This window comes from Chiloscyllium plagiosum, chromosome 12 (genome assembly GCF_004010195.1).
Source record: "Chiloscyllium plagiosum isolate BGI_BamShark_2017 chromosome 12, ASM401019v2, whole genome shotgun sequence".
Lineage (NCBI taxonomy): Eukaryota > Metazoa > Chordata > Chondrichthyes > Orectolobiformes > Hemiscylliidae > Chiloscyllium > Chiloscyllium plagiosum.
The window spans coordinates 77,193,575-77,217,022 of record NC_057721.1 but is presented as its reverse complement, the minus strand read 5'-3'; the positions used below and the strand labels follow the sequence as shown (position 1 = coordinate 77,217,022).

At 42.0% G+C, this 23,448-nt stretch overlaps 2 protein-coding genes across 2 annotated transcripts in view; one reads left to right on the top strand and one right to left on the bottom strand.

Moving 5' to 3' along the window:
• The window catches only part of chodl (chondrolectin), a 25,044-nt gene extending 12,013 nt beyond the window's left edge, over positions 1-13,031 (top strand). Inside the window, exons 3-7 of the mRNA XM_043701608.1 lie at positions 2,218-2,375; positions 3,870-3,917; positions 8,999-9,094; positions 10,269-10,371; positions 11,825-13,031. Coding sequence (XP_043557543.1) covers positions 2,218-2,375; positions 3,870-3,917; positions 8,999-9,094; positions 10,269-10,371; positions 11,825-11,909 — 490 coding nt within the window. The 3' untranslated portion in view covers positions 11,910-13,031. The remainder of the gene's footprint in view (positions 1-2,217; positions 2,376-3,869; positions 3,918-8,998; positions 9,095-10,268; positions 10,372-11,824) is intronic.
• Positions 13,032-18,463: 5,432 nt separating this feature from the next.
• The window catches only part of tmprss15 (transmembrane serine protease 15), a 98,459-nt gene continuing 93,474 nt past the window's right edge, over positions 18,464-23,448 (bottom strand). The window contains 2 exon segments of the mRNA XM_043700197.1: positions 18,464-18,856; positions 20,301-20,440. Coding sequence (XP_043556132.1) covers positions 18,689-18,856; positions 20,301-20,440 — 308 coding nt within the window. The 3' untranslated portion in view covers positions 18,464-18,688.

Sequence of the window (23,448 nt, the reverse complement as noted above, 5' to 3'; positions counted from 1 at the left end):
TTAGAACAGAGTTGAGGAGAAATTTCTTCACCCAGAGAGTGGTGGGTGTATGGAATGCTCTGCCCCAGAAGGCTGTGGAGGCCAAGTCTCTGGATACTTTCAAGAAAGAGTTGGATAGAGCTCTTAAGGATAGTGGAATCAAGGGTTATGGGGATAAGGCAGGAACAGGATACTGATTGAGGATGATCAGCCATGATCATAATGAATGATGGTGCTGGCTCGAAGGGCAAAATGGCCGACTCCTGCACCTATTGTCTATTGACAAAAGGCTGCTTGATGAAAATCAAGTATCATCCGATTGGGTATTTGGTTTCTGATGATTGTGGGCAGGTGAGGATAGATGTTGACACTGAGCAGAGACGTGTTGGTTTGGCCTAGTCGGGGCATCATGTACTGATATCTCCAAAAATGCTCCCAACCAGCGTTCCCAACAGATTGCAATGCTAATCTCTTCCGTTTCAGGGAGCTGCTTCTTTGACGCAAAAAGTTTGCAGACAGTGTCCTCTAGTGGTGAGTATCAGATATGTCAGCACTCTTCAGCAAGAGCACAAAGTCCTTTTAAGTAAGATTTTTGTTCAAGTTTTTCCAGTGAGACTCAAACTCAAAACCTTTTAAACTCAGAAGTGAGAGTGCTACCAGAAGAGCTACTCCGGGAGGAAAAATGTGATCCTTTTACAGTGTGTGTGTAACATTGATTGTTTCTTTTTATATAATTAGCCGCATCAACCCTGGTTTCCTCAAGAGACAATTCAGAGTTTCTTGTGATTTTACTGATTTTATTTTCGAACAGTTTATAGCCACCATTGGTGTTGCTCTTTGCTAAGTAGGGTTTTAATCAAGAATGTTAAGGTGAGGATCAACCCTATGTTTTCTAGACTCCTGAATTAGTTTCTGAATGTTTTTAACTCTTTTAATCTTCATACACATCTCAATTAGATCACCTATGTTATCTACGCAAAAAGTTTAGTCCTCATAAATTAGGCATTTTTAATCACAGTATCATTATTATTAAAAAGCAAGTAAATATTATAGGGTTATGGCAGAACCAGTACCTTTGAGCTTTTCTGTCATTAAGTGAGATTAAATGAGCTTATTAGTAATTTAGCTCATCTCAATTAGATCACCTATGTTATCTACGCAAAAAGTTTAGTCCTCATTAATTAGGCATTTTTAATCACAGTATCATTATTATTAAAAAGCAAGTAAACATTACTCAAAGTATAGGGTTATGGCAGAACCAGTACCTTTGAGCTTTTCTGTCATTAAGTGAGATTAAATGAGCTTATTAGTAATTTAGCTCAATCGGCCCGTCTTAACTCCATAATGCTTAATACCATTATCGAGCCAAAATTGATGGTCAATTTAAAATTGTTAGTTGAGAGAGCCCCCATTATGAATTCCACACCAATATAAATCTCTACACGTTAGAGTGCTTCCTTGGATAAAAACAGAAGGTGCTGGAGAAACTCAGCATGTCTGCTACCTTCCTTGAGTCCAAAGAAGAGCCATATCAGACTCGAAGCGTTAACCTTGTTACTTTTTGGAGATACTACCAGACCTGCTGCATTTCTGCAGCAATTTCTGCTTTTTCATTTCAGCTCTTCAGCATCCAATATTTGGCTTTTCTGACCTTTCCTCCTGAATAGCTAAGCTGTGGTGGCCTCCCAGGGGAGCTGTGTTGAGAACCCCTTTTCAGACAATGGCAAAACACGCAATTAGAAAAACAAAAATGTTTGCAGGCTTAATTGCCAATTATTGAGTTTTATTCCATGTTTATAGAAGCTCTTAAGGTCCAATTTTACATTTCTTGCATGTTTACTGTCAGATACTATTATTCCCCCCTTAACCAATCTCTTGGTCCTCCTGTGCTGAATGCTAAACTTGTATTCCTTCTTTATTCAGTCATTGGCAGTGGGCATTGTTGGCTGGGCCATCATTTATTGCCCGTAACCAGTGGCCCTTGAGAAACTAGCAGTGAGTTGTCTTCTTGAACTGTTGCAGTCCATTTGATTTAGTTACACACACAATGCCATTAGGAGGGGATTTTGACCCATTAACATTAAGTAGGTTTACTACTGTATGTGAAACCTGTTTCGATTGAAGATGATCCTTAATTTCTTTTGCAAGCAATTTACTGCTTTGTTCTAATAAGGCCCTCTCTTCTCTCCTTCTGAAAGCAATGCATAATCAGACCATCTCTACTTCCTGCTATTCTAGGAACTGGTATGCAGACGAGCCTTCGTGTGGGAGTGAGGCTTGTGTAGTGATGTATCACCAACTGACCGCTCAGCCTGGGCTGGGAGGCCCCTACCTCTATCAGTGGAATGATGACAGGTGTAACATGAAGCACAACTTTGTCTGCAAGTATGCCTCAGGTATGACTGGTCCATTGGGCTGAAGCTACTGCTGAGGAATTGATGCAGGACCAGTTACACTTCTCCTTCATCTATTGTTGCAATGGAATGCGACCTTTCAAAACGTGTGATGTTGGTCAATATAAAACTTACCAAACTGTCCTAGATTTGCAATAATTAAGCCTCACAGAAGCATAGAAGCTAGAAACAGCAGAAGGCTAGTCAGGCCACCAGCTGGGGAGGCGATAGCTTAGTGGTATTATTGCTTCGCTGTTAATCCAGAGACCCAGGTCATATCCCAGTGACCTGGGTTCCAATCCTGCCACAACAGATGGTGGAATTTGAATTCAATAGACTATTAATTCCCGACTTCTAATGATGACCATGAAACTATTGTCAGGAAAAGCCCACCTGGTTCACTATGTACTTTACGGAACAAAGCTGCCATCCTTACCTGGTCTGGCCCACGTGTGACTCCAGACCCACAGCAATGTGGTTGACTCTTAACTGCTCTCTGGGAAATTGGGATTGGGCAAGAAATCTGGCCTCGCCAGCAACACCTTCATCCTGTGAATGAATTTTCAAACAACCCCACTCAGCAATTAAGCATGATCATGTCTGATCCTCTATCACAACACCATATTCCTGCTCTGTCATTATACCCTTTGTCATTTTAAGTCTTGAGAAATATATTTTTCCTTTTTAAATATATTTAGATATGCAGCCTCTGAAGGCCTCTGTGGTAGAGAAATCCGCAGACTCATCAGCGCCTCAGTGAAGAAAATACTCCTCATCTCAGTCTGAAATGGTTTATTGAGACCATAACCCCTTGTTCTAGAGCTCCTGGTCAGGGGAAACCTAACCCCTGCCTCTTGTCTGTTCAGCCCAGCCCAGTCAGAACATTTCAGTAAGATCTCTTACCGGTGAGCGGTGTGGTGGTTAGCACTGCTGCCTCACAGCGCCAGAGACCCGGGTTCAATTCCCACCTCAGGCAACTGTCTGTGTGGAGTTTGCACATTCTCCCCGTGTCTGTGTGGGTTTCCTCCGGGTGCTCTGGTTTCCTCCCACAGCCCTAAGAATGTGCAGGTTAGGTGAATTGGCCATGCTAACCTGCCCGTAGTGATAGGTGAAGGGGTGAATGTAGGGGAATGGGTCTGGGTGGGTTGCTCTTCGGAGGGTCGGTGTGGACTTGTTGGGCCCAAAGGCCTGTTTCCACACTATAATCTAATCTTCTCTCAGTCTTCTGAACTCCAATGAGTGCTGGCACAGTTAACCAACTCTCTCCTCAAACTACACCCCTGCCATTCCAGGAGATAGTGCTGCACTCCCACAATGATAAGTATCTCTTTTCTTAGGTAAGAGCTCAAAGCTGCTCACAATATCCCATAAACATGAACTAATATTCCTATAACCAGTTCTTTTAATATGGACAATGTTGCATTTTGTTTTGTGTCCTTAATATCACGATGTTGATAAAAGGATGCTCCATTTTACCATTCTTTTCACTGTTGACAGAAAACCTCTTGACCAATGAATCCGAAGACCTTGTGGAGTCAGATTATGGTAAGTAAAATGTGACTATTCTCTTGCATATTTCATGACAGTATTTAATCAGAGGGAAAATCAGAAATCGCTGGAAAAAATCATTAGGTCTGGCAGCATCCGTGAAGAGAAATCAGAGTTAACATTTTGGGTTGAGTGACCCTTCCTCAGAACTGTTTTTTTAAGTTGGGTTTTGATCATCAGCTCTTAGTGACAGAGATTTGGCAAGTGATAACATCGCTACCATCTACCCTGGGCCTGTTATGCCCAGAGCATTCTGAGAGAGCGGATCCACAGTTTATCTTTCAGCTATCTTGTGTCTGTTTTGCATGAAACTCTTCTGTCCAAAGAACAAAGAAAATTTACAGCCCGGGAACAGGCCCTTCGGCCCTCCAAGCCTGAGCTGATCCAAATGTACTGTCTAGACCTGTCGGTCAATTCCTAAACATCTGTATCCCTCTACTCCCCACCTACTCGTGCATTTATCCAGACGCATCTTAAATGAATCTACTGTGCCTGCCTCTACCACCTCTGCTGGCAACGTGTTCGAAATGCCCACCATCCTCTGTGTGAAGTACTTGCTGCATGTATCCCCCTTAAACTTTCCACCTCTCACCTTGAAAGCGTGACCTCTCGTTGTTGAATCCTTCACCCTGGGAAAAAGCTTGTCTCTATCCACCCTGTCTATACCCTTCATGATTTTGTAAACCTCAATCAGGTCTCCCCTCAATCTCCTTTTTTCTAGTGAAAATAAACCTAACTTACTCAACCTCTCTTCATAGCTAGCACCTTCCATACCAGGCAACATCCTCGTAAAGCTTCCCTACACCCTCTCCAAAGCATTCACATCCTTTGGTAATGTGGCGACCAGAACTGTACACTGCAATAATTTAAATTGCATGGGTCAATACCAATTCTAACCACTGGTTGCACTCTGACAGCATCTTTAGTGCAGTTAAGCATTCCACATTATTCCATAAGAACGTAGACTCATACTAACATGAAGAGGGAGCTCGGAGTTATCAGGAGGAGGCTCCCTGCAACTCCTGAAGCTTAATTCTACTAGAACACCACCTCTCCACAATATGATACATGGCTAAAAACAAAACGCATTGAAGTTCTGAAGAAGGATTATATCATCTCTGCTTTCTGTCCATAGACACTGCCAAACCTACTGGGTTTCTCCAGCAATTTCTGTTTTCACTTTGCAAAAGTTAAAAATTGATTTGTATTTTCCAGAGTTAGGGTATTAGATGCAAAGATGCGACACCGTAGTTCAGAATTCACTATAGGTGACCAGGCAGCAGAAATATGCACAATGGAACTCCTTTTAAACAGGTTATCTTTCTGGAGATACTCACCAATGGTAGGGCTGGAATGGACATTCATTGCTCATTCCGGTTAACCCTCCTGAAGGGGATGAAGGGATTCCTTCTTGAAAGCCAACAACCTTGTGGTGAAAGGCTGTTTGGTTTGGGATGTGGACCCAGCAATGCTGCTGTACTTCCTGGCTGACAAGATTCAAGCTGTACGTCACTCCTGGGAATCGGATAGTGTTGATATGTCTGCCCTGGTATCCCCGCTATCACTGTGTGTGCAATATTACTATGCTGGTGTTAATCATTCTATTTTAAAAGGGAAAGGTAGGTGTCCTAAAATCAGAAAGTAACCAGCCAACACTTATTCACACAGAGGTGAGTGGTGAAGACACAATGATTTATTGAAGGGGTGATCTATATTCACCTGACCTGATGAAGGATCAGTGCTCTGAAAGCTTGTGGTGTCAAATAAACCTGTTGGACTATACCCTGTTGTCGTGTGACTTCTGACCTTGTCCACCCCAGTCCAAGACTGGCACCTCCACATTATTATATAATAACAAACACAGAGGGCAGAGAAATCCAAACTGTATAGTTGGTGATCTAGATACTTTTGTCAAAATTATAACACAGAACAGTGCTAATAATTAATGTTTCTAAAGGTCAACATGTGATAATCTCAGTTAGTCTGCAAACTGTCAATGTGCCAAGTTTTAGGAAAATACAGTAACAAAAAAAGAATAGCTTTGATAGACAGTTAAAGGCTAACTCTGCCCAGAAGAATTATTTTTAAGGAGCCTTGTCTTTCATTCCAGCTGTAACTTGAAGTAATTTGCTGATGGAGAGCAGACATATATCCCAAGGATGAGTCTCAGGACTCTTCAGAGGTCCCAATCCACTGACTCTGCGGGTTACCTGGGAAATTTGAACAATTTTCACAGTCCCAATATCCTCTGTAAAACTGTCCAATTCTGGAGCAGAGACAGAAGCTTCAGACAGTTCTGACATACTGGAAATGTTACCCAGGAAATGTTAGAAAAGTGTTGTTTTTCTAATTCATTCAGGGGATATGGTTCTTGCTGGCTAGGCCATCACTTATGCCCATCCCTAATTAGTGGTATGGTCCCTACTCAGGGCAATGGGTACAGTGGTGGATTTGCTGTGATCATGGGTACAGTAGTGGGTGATGATTATGATGATGTGGTATTTATGCTCTTGGACTAGAATCATAGAATGCTATGGAAGCAGGCTATTCAGCCCATTGAGCCCCCACCGCCCCTCCAAAGGGCATCCCAGCAAACCCGCCTCCCCATACCACATCCCTGTAACCCTGCATTTCCCAAGGCTAACTCATCTAGTCTGCAAATCCCTGGACACCACAGCCCGTACATCTAACCTGCACATCTTTGGACTATAGGAGGAAACCAGAACACCCAGAGGAAACCCATAGGGAAAATGTGCAAACTCCACAGAGACAGTGACCCGAAGGTGGAATCGAACCCAGGTCCCTGGCACCGTGAGGCAGCAATGCTAACCACTGAGCCACCATATTGCCCCTAATAATCCAAATTTACAGCTCAAATCCCATCATTGCAGTTTAAGAATTTAGCTCCAAAGGAATTGATGAACGTGATAGTGGAACTGTTGAATTGTTGTGAAGTCCCTGGTATGTGGAGGTCTTTCACAGAAGAAAGCTTCTGCCCTTATCTGGTATACATGTGAACCCAAGCTCCTGACTCAGATTTCCAGCTACAACTGGATATACTCCTGGTGGTTTTCGCTCATGACCATGTGCAAAAAATCACTGCTGCGGTCAATCTCCAAGAAGGGTCTGTTTCTCTGTTGTTTAATGCCATTTCCGCACCAAGTAGAGCATTATTTGAATGAATGATTCCCGACTATATCAAACTGTCTTTTTGCTAATGATTTTTTATTATAAACCAACAAATATATTCATACACATGGCATTCTCCTGGAGATTCATCTATAGTTCCTGGTCTGTGCAGAACAGTCCCAAAGGGTGACAACTGAAGTAACTCCACAGAGGCTGGTATCCCGTCACTAAGTCACTCTTATTTACACGTGCATTGTACTTGACACTAGTCTGGATTCCTCACTCCCAGCTCTCAGAATGAACAGGACCTCTGACACACTTGTTTATATCCCATAGAATCCCTACAGTGTAGAAACAGGCCCTTTGGCCCAAGTCCACACTGATCCTCTGAAGAATATCGCACTCAGACACATTTCTGAACCCTATTACTCTACATTTACCCCTGATTAATGCACCTAACTTACACATTCCCGACCACTATGGGCAATTTAGCATGGTCAATCCACCTAACCTGCACATCTTTGGATTGTGGGAGGAAACCAGAGTACCTGGAGGAATCCCACACAGACACGGGGAGAATGTGCAAACTCCACACCAACAGTCACCCGTGGCTGGAATTGAACCTGGGTCCCTGGTGCTGTGAAGCTAACCACTGAGCCACCCTGCCGCTCTGTCAGCCTGGGCTTCCTGATTGGACCAGGCTGAAAGCCCCAGTCAGGGAACTCACATTCTGGCTGACTTTGTTCCAATCTTTACAACCATTGCATTCCATGTAAATGTGCTTAATGTAAGGGGGTGGTGGCATAATGGTAATGTCAGTGTACTAATAACGCCAAGCTAGTCCTCCTCCTGAGGTCAAAGGGTGCAAGGAGGAGTCGAGGACCTAGTCGTGGTTTTGCTACACTATTAATCCACAGATCAAGTTCTGGGCACCTGGCTCGAATCCCACAAGGACAGATGATGGAATTTGAAATCAATAAAATAAAAATAAAATCTGGAATGAAGAGTCTAATAATTGAAAATTAATTCATCACCGATTTTTGGGGAAAACCCTTTCAGTCTCACTAACGTCATTGAGGAAGGTAAACTGTTGTCCTTACCTGGTTTGGCCGACATGTGACTCCAGATTCACACCAATGTAGCTGACTCTGAGCAGCCCTCTGGGCAATTAGGGATGGGTTATAAATGCTGGCCTGGCCTAGCCTAACCTACATCCCGTGTGTGAAAAAAATAGTTTGAAGCATCTAGATTGTAATCTGCAAGATCCTGAATGTTCTTACTAAGGTAGATGTAAAGAGAATGCTAACTCTAATGAAAGCATCTAGATCTAATAATAAGGGGACTCCTATTTAAACAGGAACGAGGAGAATTTTATTCCAACATTCATTTTAGGAACTCTTTTTCTGAAAAGTGAGTGGAAGCAGAGACTTTCAATATTTTTCTTTAAGCCAGAGATAGATAAATGCTTGATTAGCAAAGGGGGTGGGGGGAGGTGAAAGCTTGTCAAGACATAGATGGGAATGTGGAGCAATCAAATCAATCATGATCTTATTTACTGGCAGAGCAGGGTCAAGGGGTCAAGTGGCCTACCCTTGTTTATGGTTCATAAATTCCAATGTCCTCTTCAATATCTGATAACCTGATCAAGCAAACCACTCTAAGGTTTATCAAGGGGATGGTATCCCACTGGCCCTCCCTCAGAATTCTTAGTGGTGGGCAATAAGTGTCAAACTCACCCTCCATCATACAGCCTGAAGTAAATTGATAAAAATAATGGGTGTCAAATGCTGGTGGAACCGGGATTTGCTTCATTTGTTATTGAGTTTCTGCTTTGATCCTGACCAGAATTTCAGTTCCACTGTGTCATCTTGGGAACTGATTTCAGAGGAGTGTTCCTCCTGGAAGTTGTTGTGTGAAAAGTAAGCTAGAGTGATTCTCATCTTCCCCAGTTTCAGAAAATGTGTCCGCGGGCCCAGAACTCAAGGTTCAAGCACCGAGCAACTCTGCCGATGACCAACACCACATGGTTGTGACAGAATCATCAGGTAATTCCCACCATATGTGATACGAACACTTCATTTGTGAGTTTGGATGTCTGTAGGGTCAAGAATTGTCTTGGTTTTGTTCCAGTGTAGTGGAAGCCTAATTCTAGCATGAAATTGGGCCTCATGTCAATAATTTGGGCTAATAATCAGCTCACCTTGTACCTGCATGGACAACTTGGCCAGATTCTGAAATAAAACTCAGAAAGGTTTAAAATGGACAACTGATTTGCATTACATCATAATTTGGCCCCAATGAGTTATCATGGCTCTGAATCCCTATCTCTACTGCAGTATAGGATAAGGAGTTAGAAGCATAGCTCTATTACTGTATTTGCCAATATTTGAATCTTTGTTCTATGGACAGCAGTTACCTTACTCGCATACAGCAGAATTGTCTTCAGTGTTAACCCCAGCCACCTTCCAGAATGGTTTCTTTGTGGAACCATGCATTCACATTGGGACTCTCTAGCATCCCAGTAATTAATGTGTTGTCCCGTGTGGAACTCAGTCACAAAGATTAGGACAGTTCAAACCCTAGTCTGTTCTAAATTAGGTGGTTAGAATCTGAATTCTGGTTGAGTCTAATATTCCTCTGATGGAATGGAAGAGCATTTTCCAAATTTTTCACCCCTAATGATTGTCCAATGACTCTTGCTGGTGTCAGAACCGAGTCCTGAGTCCATTCAGGTTTAAATAATTTTTTTCCATATGCACACATAGCAATAACTACAATGCATAGATTCGAAAGAACACTTTGTGCAATATATCAGTGCCTCTATAGGAAAATGCATACAACCACTCAGATCAGTTCTGCCATAGATTTAGTGCTTACTTGATGGGATTATGAGCCAAATGATTCATCTCCCAGTTGCACCACTGTGACATTCTTTACACCTTTTTGTCAGAGTGTCACACAGAGTTGTCACACATTGACAAGGCCATAGCTTAATCTGGAGTGTCCAATAGGGTATCCAGATTTTTGTTTTAACCATGGAGTGAAAGCCCATCCTGACATTACCCATCTTCAGGGACTGTCTGTGAAACCTTAGCTCATCACTAATTAACAGTGGATGTTGAGTGTGGGTTGTTGTGGAAGGAGGAATTTAGGTCGCTTGCAATCTTACAGATTCCGTGACTTGATGGAAATTCTTGAATCAATATTTGTGTTTTCCAGGGATAATGCCCAATGTGGTGTACGTCATCATTCCTACAATTCCACTGCTGTTGTTGTTGGTGGTTGCCCTGGCAACCTGCTGCATCCAGATGTTGACCAGAAGGTACGTCAACTACATTAGTCTATAGTCACTGAAGCTGCACTGAATTGGTGTGGCTGGACGAACCATCCATTAGGGGGATCAGATTCTATTCCGGCCCATAGCTTTTCATTTAACACAAGACTTGTATATCTTCTACATTTTTCAGTGTGTCCCAAAATGCTGAATGAAATACGTCATTAGTGCAGCCACTGTTGTGATGTAGAAACCAGAGCAAAATCTCACAAGCTACACTGTGAGAATGTCTATATCATCTTCTTCAATGATGGAACAATTATTGAGAAAGGAGAACTTTTATTATTGTTTGTTCATTCAGGGGATGCGGCTGGTCCAACATTTGTTGTCGATCCCTACTTACCCTTTATACCCTTGGGGCTGAGCTGTCTTCTTGCAGTCCATTTGGAGTGGGTACACCAGATGGGGCAAGATTACCTTGCTCCTCTGTGAAAGAGAAAGGCATTGAATGTTGTATTTGCATCTGAAGACAAGATCTCACCTTAGGGTCTTAAACACAGTGAGTATTGCAGGGACCCCACACCAGGAATGTTAGACTGGGCTATATATCTCCTTGAACTTCAACGTAAATAATGATCAGAACAGATGAAAGGCAATTCATTCTCAACATTGTCACACAAAGGTGAACTTAACCCCAAGAGAATGCATGAGTTGGAGGATTTTAAATTTTAGATAGCCAATATCTGGGTCAGGCACGTGCAAGTGTGATTTCAAACAGCTGGTTGGATTGAATGGTCTACCCTGCCACAGCTTCGGAAGAGACACCATTCCTGAATCAGTGTGACGTTTAACACCACATTACAGTCATGACCTTTCTCGAGCAATGTTGCCAATTCTGCGCCCATTCAGTGACAAAATGATATGATGAGATTGATGGGGCTCACATTGGAATTGAAAGCATTCAGGATCCTTTCATTAAAATCCTGGTGGAGTGAGTCAATTTCTTTCTTGTTGAGTCCCTGAGGTGAAAGGGCAGTGTGAAAACTCACAGGGTCCATTCTTTGAGACAATGTGTGTTATTTGACCCACTTTGATCCTTCTGCAGGGGCTATTAGATGATTCTCATCTGTCTTGATTGGTAGCGGAAAGGTTATACTATTGGAGTAATTGACTAATGATGAAGAACATGAGTACGATTCCCACAATAACCAAGTTGCTATAGAACCCAATTGGGTTGACCATTGTCCTCTGGAGAGTAAAATCTGCTGTCCTTCCCTGGTCTGACTAATGAAGAATTCAGATCCCACAATGATGTGGTTGGTCTTTGTCTGAAATTCCTCAGTGTCAACTCAGTAAAGGGTTCTACATGCCAGCAACACCTACATCTAACCTAATGTCCTCGACTTGGCTGCTTAGTATTGGAAGGCACTGTTGCAAATAGACATGTTAACTCCGAGGTTTGCTTATTCACAAATGATTTATTTTCTTTTATTGCCCTCAGCAAAGACCGATCAAAGAGCAGCCCAAATGAGTCGACTCTCTGGATATCCGCAGCTCCGAAAAAGGAGAACCTTGCTGATGTTTAGTAATCTGCAGGCCAGACTTAATCCCATGGATAAAGAGTCAGGCAGCAACATCAGTAAACACACACACACACAAAGCCAACCATCCGACAAGCTGATTACAGACTTCTGAGAGAATGCACACAGAGACAAGACAGGTCTGAGAGAGACCAAGGAGCATCCAACCAGATCATCAACCGAAACGAGAAATCAAAATTCCCCATCCTCTTGTCAATTTTTCTTTTCACTGCTGTGTTCAGGATGGATTTTAGAAAAAGGCAGAAGAGATACAGTCGCTGAGGGCAGTGTCAATGGAAATGATGAGTGCTAGTAGTACACAGCTTTTGGACAAATGCCAAGAGGTGGACAAAACCAAGAGACAGGTCAGGGTTCTAATCTGGAGGTTTTGGCAGAAAATGGACTGCTTAGGGATTTGAAAACTCATTTCGTTCGGGGGCGTGGAGTGGAGGGGTGGGATGGGATGAGGCAGAAAACATGCTCTTGAGGAGCAGCAGTGAATGGCTTTAAATTGATGAAGTGTTATCATTGCTTCAAGGTCAAGCTTCTGGTGAAGATGCCATGATCAATGACTCTGGACAAACTATAATGGCTTCCAGAGAAAAGATGAACCAATTCTCACTTATTTCCCTCCAATTGTCCAGAATGAGTATTTCCATTTTTGGCATGTTTATTGCTTCTTGTTTGCTTGGAATTGTGCTTTTTTTTTGTCCTGGGAAGATGTTAAGAAAGTTTGGGGTGAGGGGGAGCGAAAGGTGAAATATTTTTAAATAAATTGGACTGTGTGAAGAATTGAACTGTTTATATTTTTCATTCTAGTTGGCAAAGATGGTAAATTGGGCCAATTCTGGTTTGGGGAGTGTCATGACTAGCATATGCTAGATTGTCAATCATGCCAACCCTGTATGAGTCATGTGCTAATCAAATACCAGACCGACAGTGACCCATTCCTGGCTGGTATTGTGGTCAATTAGTAGGACCTCTAGAGTTGACTTGTCTGAGGATTTTTTCTACTCTCTATTGTCAACCATGAGCCTAATTGGTGGTGCAACCTGGAATCATAGAATCCCTACAGTGTGGAAACAGACCCTTCGGCCCAACAAATCCACACTGACTCTCCAAAGATTAACCCACCCAGACCCATTCCCCTATCATTATATTTACCCCGACTAATGCAGCTCACCTACACAACCCTGAACACTATGGGCATTTTGGCATGGCCAATTCACCAAACCTGCACATCTTTGGATTGTGGGAGGAAACCAAAGCATCCAGAGGAAACCCATACAGAGACGGGGAGGATGTGCAAACTCCACATCGTCACCCAAGGCTGGAATTGAGCCCAGGTACCTGGTGCTGTGAGGCAGCAGTACTAACCACTGAGCCACCGTGCTGCCCAACATCCCTACTTCCACCTCTATAACATCTTCTGCCACTGGCCAATGTCAGCTTTGCTTCTGCTGAAATCCTCTTCCATATTGTCTTTGTTGGCTTCCAACTCAATTATTTTACTACTCCTCTGGCCTGTTTCCCACCTTGCACCATCCTTGAACGCGAGCTCATCCAAAATGCTTTCAGGTATTTCCTACCTTGGACCAGGTTTCTTTCACCCATCGCTTACCTTTTCACCGAGACTGGCTACTTGACTTTAAAAATTCTCATCTTTGTTTTCAAACCCTTTCATGGTCTTGCCCTGCCTATCTCTAACCTCTTCCATCCAGGAAACCCTCCCAGATCTCTGTGCTCTTCCTAAATACAGAGGAACTTCAATTATCCAAAAGACATGGGCGGGGAGTATTTCTTTTGGTTAATTGAATTCCAGATAATTGAATGCCGGATAGCATAGTTTAGCAAAGCATCGGGACCTTGCAATCTTGCCGGATAATCCGATATTCGGATAATTGAATGCCGGATAATCGAGGTTCCTTTGTATAATCTCTTATTTATCCTTAATATTTGGTCTGTCATTGGTGACCGTGCATCCAGCTGCCATGATCCACATGTCAGTATTTCTCTCCTCACATTTCTCCCCTTCTCCTTTCCTTCAAGATGCTTCTTAAATCTCTGACCTGTCAGAACATCTCTTTGTGTGACTATCTGGTAAATTTGATAAAGCTCCTGCAAAGTGCTATTGAAATGTAAGTTCCTGTTGATTGATAAAGGAGTGACAAATTCATTCTGGTAAGCTGTGTATTTTATTTTTCCAAATCAAGGTCCATAGGCCTTTGAAAGTGGAGTTGCAGATAGACAAGGTGATGAGGAAGGCATTTGGTACTTGCCTTTATTGGTCAGCGCATTGAGTGTAGGAATTGGGGTGTCATGTTGTGGCTGTACAGGATATTCATGTGGCTGTACAGGATATTCATGTGGCTGTACAGGATATTCATTTTAGAATATTGCATACAGTTTTGGTCGCTCTTCTATCGGAAGGATGTTGTTAAACTTGAGAGGGTGCAGACAAGAATGTTGCTGGGATGGGAGGGTTTGAGTTATAGGGAGAAGCTGAATAAGTTGGGGCTTTCTTTCCCTAGAATGTTGGAGGCTGAGGGGTGACCTTACAGAGATTTATAAAATCATGAGGGGCATGGGTAGGATAAATAGGTAAGGTCTTTTTTTCCCAGGGTAGTCCAAAACTAGAGGACATAAGTTTAAGGTGAGAGGGGAAAGATTTAAAAAGGACCTAAAGGGTAACTTTTTCATGCAGACAGTGGTGCGTGTATGGAACGAGCTGCCAGTGGAAGTGGTGGAGGCTGGTACAATTACAACATTTAAAATGCATCTGGATGGGTATATGACTAGGAAGAGTTCAGAGAGATATGGACCAAATGCTGGGAAATGGGACTAAATTAATTTGGTCGGTGTGGATGAGTTGGACTGAAGGGTCTGTTTCTGTGCTGTATGACTCTAAAACCTGTTCAGAAATGTTATACCTCTAGAGCAGGTAGGACTTGAAAATGAGCCTCCTGGCTCAGAGATAGGGACATTGCCAAAGGGAGAAAAACAAAAGGAAAAACAGTGTCATATTTGCAAGTGAATGTCGTACTAGAACACTGTTCTGAGATACAGAGAATAAGTCAGATCAGTATGCATCATTGACAAGCTTTTCTGTTTATTTTTCTGTGTACAACTGTATCACAAGAGTCCAAATTCTACATTTGCATAGGGCACCAAATCGGAGGAATTACACGTTGGTATTTTTTAAGCAACCTGTTCAGATATGTAATACCACATCTGGTGCTCATGAGGCTTGAACCTAGACCTCCTGACCCAGAGGTAGGGACACTATCAATGCACCATAAGAACCCTTAAGTACTGACTGAGCCCGAGTCGTGTGTTTTTCTTGGGTTAAATGTTATTTCTATAGCCACTTTGTAGTAAAACACTGGGCTGATTGCTCATTCGTTGGTCATGCCTCCCCTTCCCCTGATACATGGATCCTACATTCTCTATATCGCTGCTGAGATTGGTCAACTCAACTCAACCCAGAATTCAATGTTGGAATCTTCTCTTTTTTGGAGACTGACTCTGTTCACCATCTCCAACCTGCAAGTATGAACATTTCCACTTTAGGTTCAAGGAAGACAAAGCAGAAGATTTTTCCTTTAATGTGAAGAGTCTAGCAAATGTGGAGGAGAAAAAATTCATACATGCATATGCGTCAATCTTGAAAATTGTTAGCATTCCTACAGTGTGCATACAAGCCTTTCGGCCCAATAAGTCCACACGGATCCTCCCTAGAGTAAAACAATGAGACGCATCCCCATACTACTCCTGACAATTGCACCTAACCTACACATCCCTGAACACTATGGGCAGCTTAGCATGGCCAATCTACTCTAACCTGCACATCTTTGGACTGTGGAAGGAGACTGGAGCACCTGGAGGAAACCCACACAGACACGGGGAGAATGTGCAAACTCCACACAGACAGTCACCCAAGGCTGGGATCAAACACGGGTCCCTGGTATTGTGAGACAGCAGTGCTAACCACTGTGTCACCCCATCTAATGGCCAGATATAGACCCCAGTCAAAAAGACACATTAAATGTTTGCCTTTGTCTTTCAGGAATGGGAATAGAGACAGGAAATATGACTACTGGCATGAAGTAGTCAGTTCTGGCCACTGCACCTTAGGAAGGGTCTGTTAGCCTCAGAAAAAAATGGGCAGTGCATATTTAGCAGCCTGAAAGAGTAATACGTTGTATTAACATAATTTGCATTATTGTGAATATTGATGATTAAGGACAATCTTTGGAATGATAAAAGGATTTATTCAGGGCAGTGAGGGGAGGGACGGAGTGACTATTTCTCCTGGTGGGAAATCTGAAACAAGATTTTGAAATCAGAGCCAGGTCCATCAGGAGTGAAAGTCAAGAAGGATATTTTTAAATGCAAAGTATTGTGGAATTCTTTCAGTCTCTTTCCCCAAAGGCTGTGGATGCAGACAATGTGTGAATTTGAACTTTCCAGACTGGGACTGACAACTTGTCATCGAGTATGGGTCTCAGCATGGGACATATTTGGAGCAAGGTAAGTGACTGGAATTGAGCCACAGATCAGCCAAGATCGAATTGAGTGGAGTAGCAGGGGATGGAGGGATTGAATGTTCTCTCCATTCCTATTTTCAGGAATATCTGTTGGCTTGCCTTTTGATCATATCAAGGAGTACAAATTAGGATAACAATAGTTTGTAGTCATATACCGTAATTTTAATGTAAAAGAAAACATGATTCAATGTGTTTCACAAAAATTTATTAAATAATGGATGTAGAATCAGCGAGGTATGGTTTACATAATCCTGGTCAAAAAAAAGTCTTCTACTGAGAATAATGGAATAACTACTAGATGGAGCATGTGGCTAAGGTGGTTTAAGACCTGCCTCCAATAGGTGGATTGAAGGAGGAGAATAATGCTCAACAGTCCCGAGTTAGGCAATTGTAAAGTCTAGTGGAAGGGATTGTGCAGCAGGAATGTTACAAAGAAAGGCAACGCGAAGCCACAAGGGATCTAAATACAAAGGATAGAATTTGTTAGACTAGGAGCCAGTGTGGATCAGTAGTAGGTGAGTCATACCTAGTGCAAGTTGCAGTGCAGGGAGGGTGGAAGATGAAAGGCTAGTTAGAGCAATACTGGGTTGGTCGAGTCTGGATGAGGGTTTCATTGGCTGATAGAGCAAAGTTGAGTTACAGATGAGAAATATAGAGGATAACTGATCACGAACTTCAAGTGAACTCAAGGTAACAGTTAGTCTGATTGAACCTGAGTCAGTGGCTGGTGAGGCAGTTTGGAGACATTAGCAAAGCTGTGGAATTGATGCCCGCATAGCTTTGCTTTTGACAATGTTTCCTTAGAGATCCAGGTTTCAGCCAAGCGGTGCGGCAATACAGAGGCATTGGAGGACGGAGAGGGCAGTGGACAGAGGATACATGCATGGAGTGACCTCAGTTCTGTGGATGATACTATGAAACAATATCTGGAACGAGAAAAGGAGGGGTGGTCAAGGGTAGATCTTTGCAAGACTCCTGAAGCAGAAGTGTGAGAATTCGAAACAAACCATTGACAGTGTTTCTTTCACTGTGATCACAGAAAGAATTGGGACCAAGTGAATGTCTGCTTAAAAGATTCAAGAAGACAATCTGGAAGAAGTCATAACATGGCAGCAGTAATTGCATCTTGATTAAACGTGCAGATTGTTTCCTTTGAAAAATTTCTGTCAAGCAGCAGTTTAAACACAACTCTTTAATGTGACATTACATATAAAACTGAATAATTTTTTTAGAAACAATCAATATCAGCAGTTTCCATTCAACAGATTTTTAGAAATAACTGTTGCATATCTAACACTGAGAGATTTGGTTTTCTACTGGTAATACATTATTTTACAAACTCACATGTAATTCCTGTGCTTTTTTTTGTTTATTGGATGTGAACTTCAAGCAAGGTCAGTAGTTATTTCTCATTGCTAATTGTCCTTGAGAAAGTGGTGCTGAGTTACTGTGGTGTGGGGACTCCCACAAGGCCATTGGAGTGAGGGACCTTGATCTTGTGACACTGAATCAGGACAGAGAATGGCTCAGAGGTAACTTGCAGTCGATGGTGTTTCCAAGCATCTGCTACTCTAGTTCCTCTATGCAGTAGAGGTTGCAGGTTTGAAAGGTGGTGTTGAAGGAGGCTTCGAAACCTATTGCCAAGTATCTCGTAGATGAAACACATAATTAACACTTTGTGCATGGGTGGTGTGAAGGGAATAAATGATGGAGGTGGTGGATGGGGTGACAATCAAGCAACCTATTTTGATAACTGTTGTTGAGTTTCTCGAGTGTTGTTGGATCTGCACTCATCCAGGCAAGTGGGGAGAATTCCATCACTCTCCTGACTTGTGCCTTGTAGATGGTGGACAGGCTTTGGGGAGTCAGGAGGTTAGTTACCTGCTGCAGGGTTCCTAACTTGTGACATGCTCTTGTAGCTGCAATATTCATATGGCTGGTCCAATTAAATTTCTGGTCAATGGTAAGTCCCAAGAATATTGATTGTGTGGGATTCAGTGATGGTAATGCCATTGAATGTGAAGGGAGCTAGTGGCTAGCTTCACTCTTGTTGGAGATGGTCATTGCCTGGCACTTGTGTGGCATGGATGATTTTTGTGTGCTGCTTTACCTATGGCAAACAAAAAGTTGATGAGCTGTGGTAAAGTAGCACATGGGGAATTACATGCGATTACACTTAACAAAATGTTACCAGAGAAAACTAAACCTTTTGAATATTAAGGCAAACCTTAAGTATGTTCAAATAGTGTAAAATTTAATAATCTCTTCTATCCAATCCACAAATGTTGTAACGCGTGCATAAACCCCTGCACTGTGAGGGAGCCCACATCCATGTCCAAAGGAGGTAACTCCGACCAGGTACCACTGACTGTCTTGCTTACAGATGAGAGGGCCTCCTGAATCTCCCTGAATAGGAACAACAAAAATGTTAAGAATTATGTTTATGTATTGTCTTGCTCCACTCACAGTTACATCTTGAAGTGCTTCCCATCTAATGGCCACTCTTAAGCCAAGGAGAATTTTTTTCATGCAGAGAGTGGGGAGCCTGTGGAATTCCCTGCCATCAGAAAGCAGTTGACGCCGAAACATTGAACATTTTCAAGAAGGAGTTAGAAATAGTTCTTAGGGATAAAGGGCTTGAAGGATAAGGGGAGAAAGTGGGAAGAGGGGACTGAGTTGATGATCAGCCATGACCATTTTGAGTGGCAGAGCAGGCTCGAAGGGCTGAATGGCCTACTCCTGCTTCTATGTTTCTCTGCTTCCTGGCCTCCCAGGGCTCAAATTCTGTGAAATGAAATGGTTTGAAATGATAAAAGATGCTATGTTGGCAAACTTGCTGCCAGTTTTCAGACAGCAAGAACAGATGTGGTCTCTCTGTTTGTGTGGTGTTTGGTCAAAAGAGAGATGTTGTTCAATGGTAGTAGAGGGATCTGCTCTTTTACTACAGGAAGGGGATCTTTAATATTCAATTGAAGGACAAAAGGCAGACAGGACTCAGTGTGACATCTTGACCAAAGGCCATTAGCTCAGATAGCACTGCACTCCCTGCTCACTGCATTGTAGATCCACTCCTTATTATTTGTTGACGTCTTTAAACTTGTGATCTTTGAGCTGGCATTGCCAGCTGATTAAAATTCAAAAGCTGGTATGCTAGGTTGGAAGTCGGAAGTTTTCAGAATTGTATCAGAGTGCAACTATGAGGAATTTCTGAGAATTTTGAGCAGGTTCCAGAGAGAGGAACTGTTTTTATCACTTGAGATGGTTTGAATCAGGAGTTCTCTGCCACATGAGGGTCTCAATGTCTTAACACTGAATGTATTTAAGAAGGGATTTCTAGACACTAAAGGCATCAAAGAATGGGAAGAGAGTAGGTGTATGGGTTTCACAGAATCACAGAATTGTTACATCACAGAAAGAGGCCTTTTGGCCCATCATGCCTGCACCGATTCTATTACCTCGTAACAATTGCCTGCTTTTCCCTCATATCCCTGTACACCATTTTTATCCAAATAACCACCCAATGTCTGAATTGAGCTTGCCTCCACGCATTTGTAGCCAGTGTATTCCATACCCTAGTCACTCACTGAATGAAAAAAAAATGTTTGCTTGCTCGTCGCTTCAAATTGATGTGCTTTAAGATAGAGCATCAACGATGAGATTGCTGTATGGCAGAGCAGGCTTGATGGGCCGAATGGCCTGCTGTTTTCTAAATTTGTATTTCTCATTGGTTGAAAACTTGACATCCAAACACTGAAAGACAGGAAAACTGATATGCATCGAAGAAATCCTCAACTGCTTACACCGGGTAATTTCAAATCATTCCTTTGTTACTTTGGCTTAAAGGACTTACCTGGCATGTGTCCACACCTCCTTTTCCATAACCAGCACAAACCATGTTCCCCGTAATGTTATACTGTGGCAACTCCTCTTGACATTCTTGATTGGATATGAGAGGGATCACTGCATCCTGCAGAACATTTGATGGTGGCCCTGGATGTGGGGAAGATGATGGAGGGTTGGCAGGGAAGAAAGGTGTGAGAGAGGTTGACTGCAAACAAAGGGGAGAGCCATCTAATCTAGTTCTACTCCCCTCTGCACCCTTTATAGCATCTAATGGTCATCTATTTGAATCCATTTTCTCTTTCTAGTATTGTTGATGTTGCCTCAACACTGGTGTGTTGATCCCACATTCCTTATTCTCGCCAAGTGCTACACAAGGAAATATTTCCTAATTTCCCTTTTATTTCATGTTTCAATTATCAATGATATTTGTCCTGTATGTTATACATGAATACAATGCCTCTGAAAAAAAGAGAATTTGCACTTTATGATTTAAAAAATGTATCCCAATACAACCGAGATTTACAAACTTGTGGAAACACCTTTTTTTTGCTTTTGTGTTTAATGTCCAATCAGAGAAACTTTGTTTGTGAATATTCCTGGAGGTTTGATCTTCTACCTCCATCTGTCCTAACTCTACAATTCAAATCACAGTTGAGAGAACCATTGGACCAAGTAATATTCCAGTATAAAACCTGGCTTGATCGGTTGTTAAAAACAGAAATTGCTGGAGAAACTCAGCAGGTCTGGCAACATCTGTTCAGAGACAAACAAAGGTAATGGTTGGAGTCCAGGGACCCTTTGTCAGCATTGACTTATTCCACAGATGCTGCTAGACCACTTGAGTTTCTCCAATTTCTGCTCTTGTTTCAGATTTCCAGCATCCACAATTCTTACTGTTTATTGATAGATTGTATGCTTTTTCTTAAATAAAAATAAATACTCATTTACTGTAGTGGTTTATTAATGAGACAGATTCACATGAGGCTAGAAGTTTTCTTGAACATCAGAATGGAAGTTTTTTCACAGAAGAAGAAATGAAAATCAAAACAAGCTCTTTAAGCTAGAAACATTTCAGAACACACATAAAGGCAAACTTCAAACTGTTTTCCATGATAGTGACACAAGACCAGAGAAATTGCAAAACTATCTCAACTCTTTAGTGTTCTACTTAACTGAATCTAAATTGTTTTCTTGGCCTGGATTGCAATGATTTACAGATCTGATTACATGAATGCTTCCACAAATTGAGAGCCTAAACTCTCTTGGTTCTAATTGTCTGCACATTTCTAACCAAACACCCCTAGTCTTGATGTTTTATTAAAAAAAACCCTTCTGAGGAGGCAACTGGTCTCCTGAACTGCCCAGAGAGAAAAAAAAATCCTAGTTTGTTTCTAAACTTGACTCTGGTGGTTTCAGAATTGAATTAACAACCAAAATTGCTCAATCTTAGATCTTTCTAAAATTAAAACAAAGCAACAAGCCTTACGTGTTTACCTCACCTCTCATAAACATAACAGGATAAATGTCTTTCCATTAATGTCACAGGGGTCTGTAATTACCTATTTTCTGACAAATTGCTGGATTTAATCAATTCTGTAAAGACTCCCTCACATTTAGAGTCATAGAGTCCTACAGCACAGAGACTGGCCCTTTGGCCCAAATTGGTCTGTCTACACTAACCCCATTTCCCTGCACTTGGCCCATATCCTTCTAAAACTTTTCTATCCATGTATTTGTCCAAATGCCTTTTAAATGTTGTTAAAGTACCCACCACACTGACTTCTTCTGGCAGCTCATTCCATATGCGTACCACCCTCTGTGTAAAGATGTTGCCCCCCGGGGGTTCCGTTTTATTCTTTCTCCTCAAGCCTTAAACTAATGCCCTCTTGTCCTTGATTCTCCAAGCCTGGGAAAAAAGACTGAGTGCATTCGCCCTATCGATGCCTGTCACGATCTTATATACTTCTATAAGATGCTACCTCAGTCTCCTATGCTCTAAAAAAAAAGTTGGTGTGGCACGATGGTTAGCACTGCTGCCTCACAGCACCAGGGGCCCAGGTTCAACTCCAGCATTGGGCGATTGTCCGTGTGGAGTTTGCGCATTTTCCCCGTGTCTGCGTCAGTTTCCTCCATGTGCTCCGTTTTCCTTCCACAGTCCAAAGATGTGTAGGTCAGCTGAATTGGCCATACTAAATTGCCCATAGTGTTAGGTGCATTAGTCATAGGCAAATGGGTGGGTCTGGGTGGGTTACTCTTCGGTAGACTTGTTGGGCCGAAGGGCCTGTTTCACACTGTAAGGAATCTAATCTAATCTAAGTCCTAGCTTGTCCAACCTCTCCCTATAACTCAGACTCTTGAGTCCTGGCAACATCATTGTAAATTTTTTCTGCACTCTTTTCCAGTTTAATAACATCCTTCCCAAAGCAAGCTGACCAAAATCAACACAATACTCCATGTGTGGCCTCACCAACATCCTATAGAACTGCAACATAACTCCCAACTTCTATATTCAATACCTTGACTTATGTAGACCTCCGTCACTGCCCTGATTACCCTGACTCTACTTTCAGAGAACCATGCACCTGAACTCCAAGGTCCCTCTCGTCCACTACACTCCTTAAGGTCCTATCATTCACTATGAAACTCCTGCCTTGATTTGACTTTCCAACATGCAAAAAAAGAAAATGCTTCACCAAGATAAAGAACTACTGTTTGCGAATATTGAGATCCATATTTGAAAAAAATGATTTTATATTTAGGGTTATGTTTATATATACAATATATAAATGTATACTGAATACATATTATGCATCTTTCATCACCCGTTCTCCCAAAATCATAAATGCATCCTAAACCGTCATTTTCATTTCCTATCAAAATGCACTTCCTAATACATAATATTAACAATAATAATATATTTAGATTAAATGCATAATAAGTTTTATAACTTTTTTAATGTAAGTTGACATGTTTCCCAACATTTGGTTTCCTTTCTATATATCCACTTGATAAAGCATCCACAACATCTGGAAAGCCCTTTCCAGGGAATGATGATTTGACAATGATACGGCTGTAGCATTAAACTTAAACAAAACACAATAAATTCTTATCCCAAATTTTTTTTAAACAAACTGAGAATCATGGTCTGTATAAAT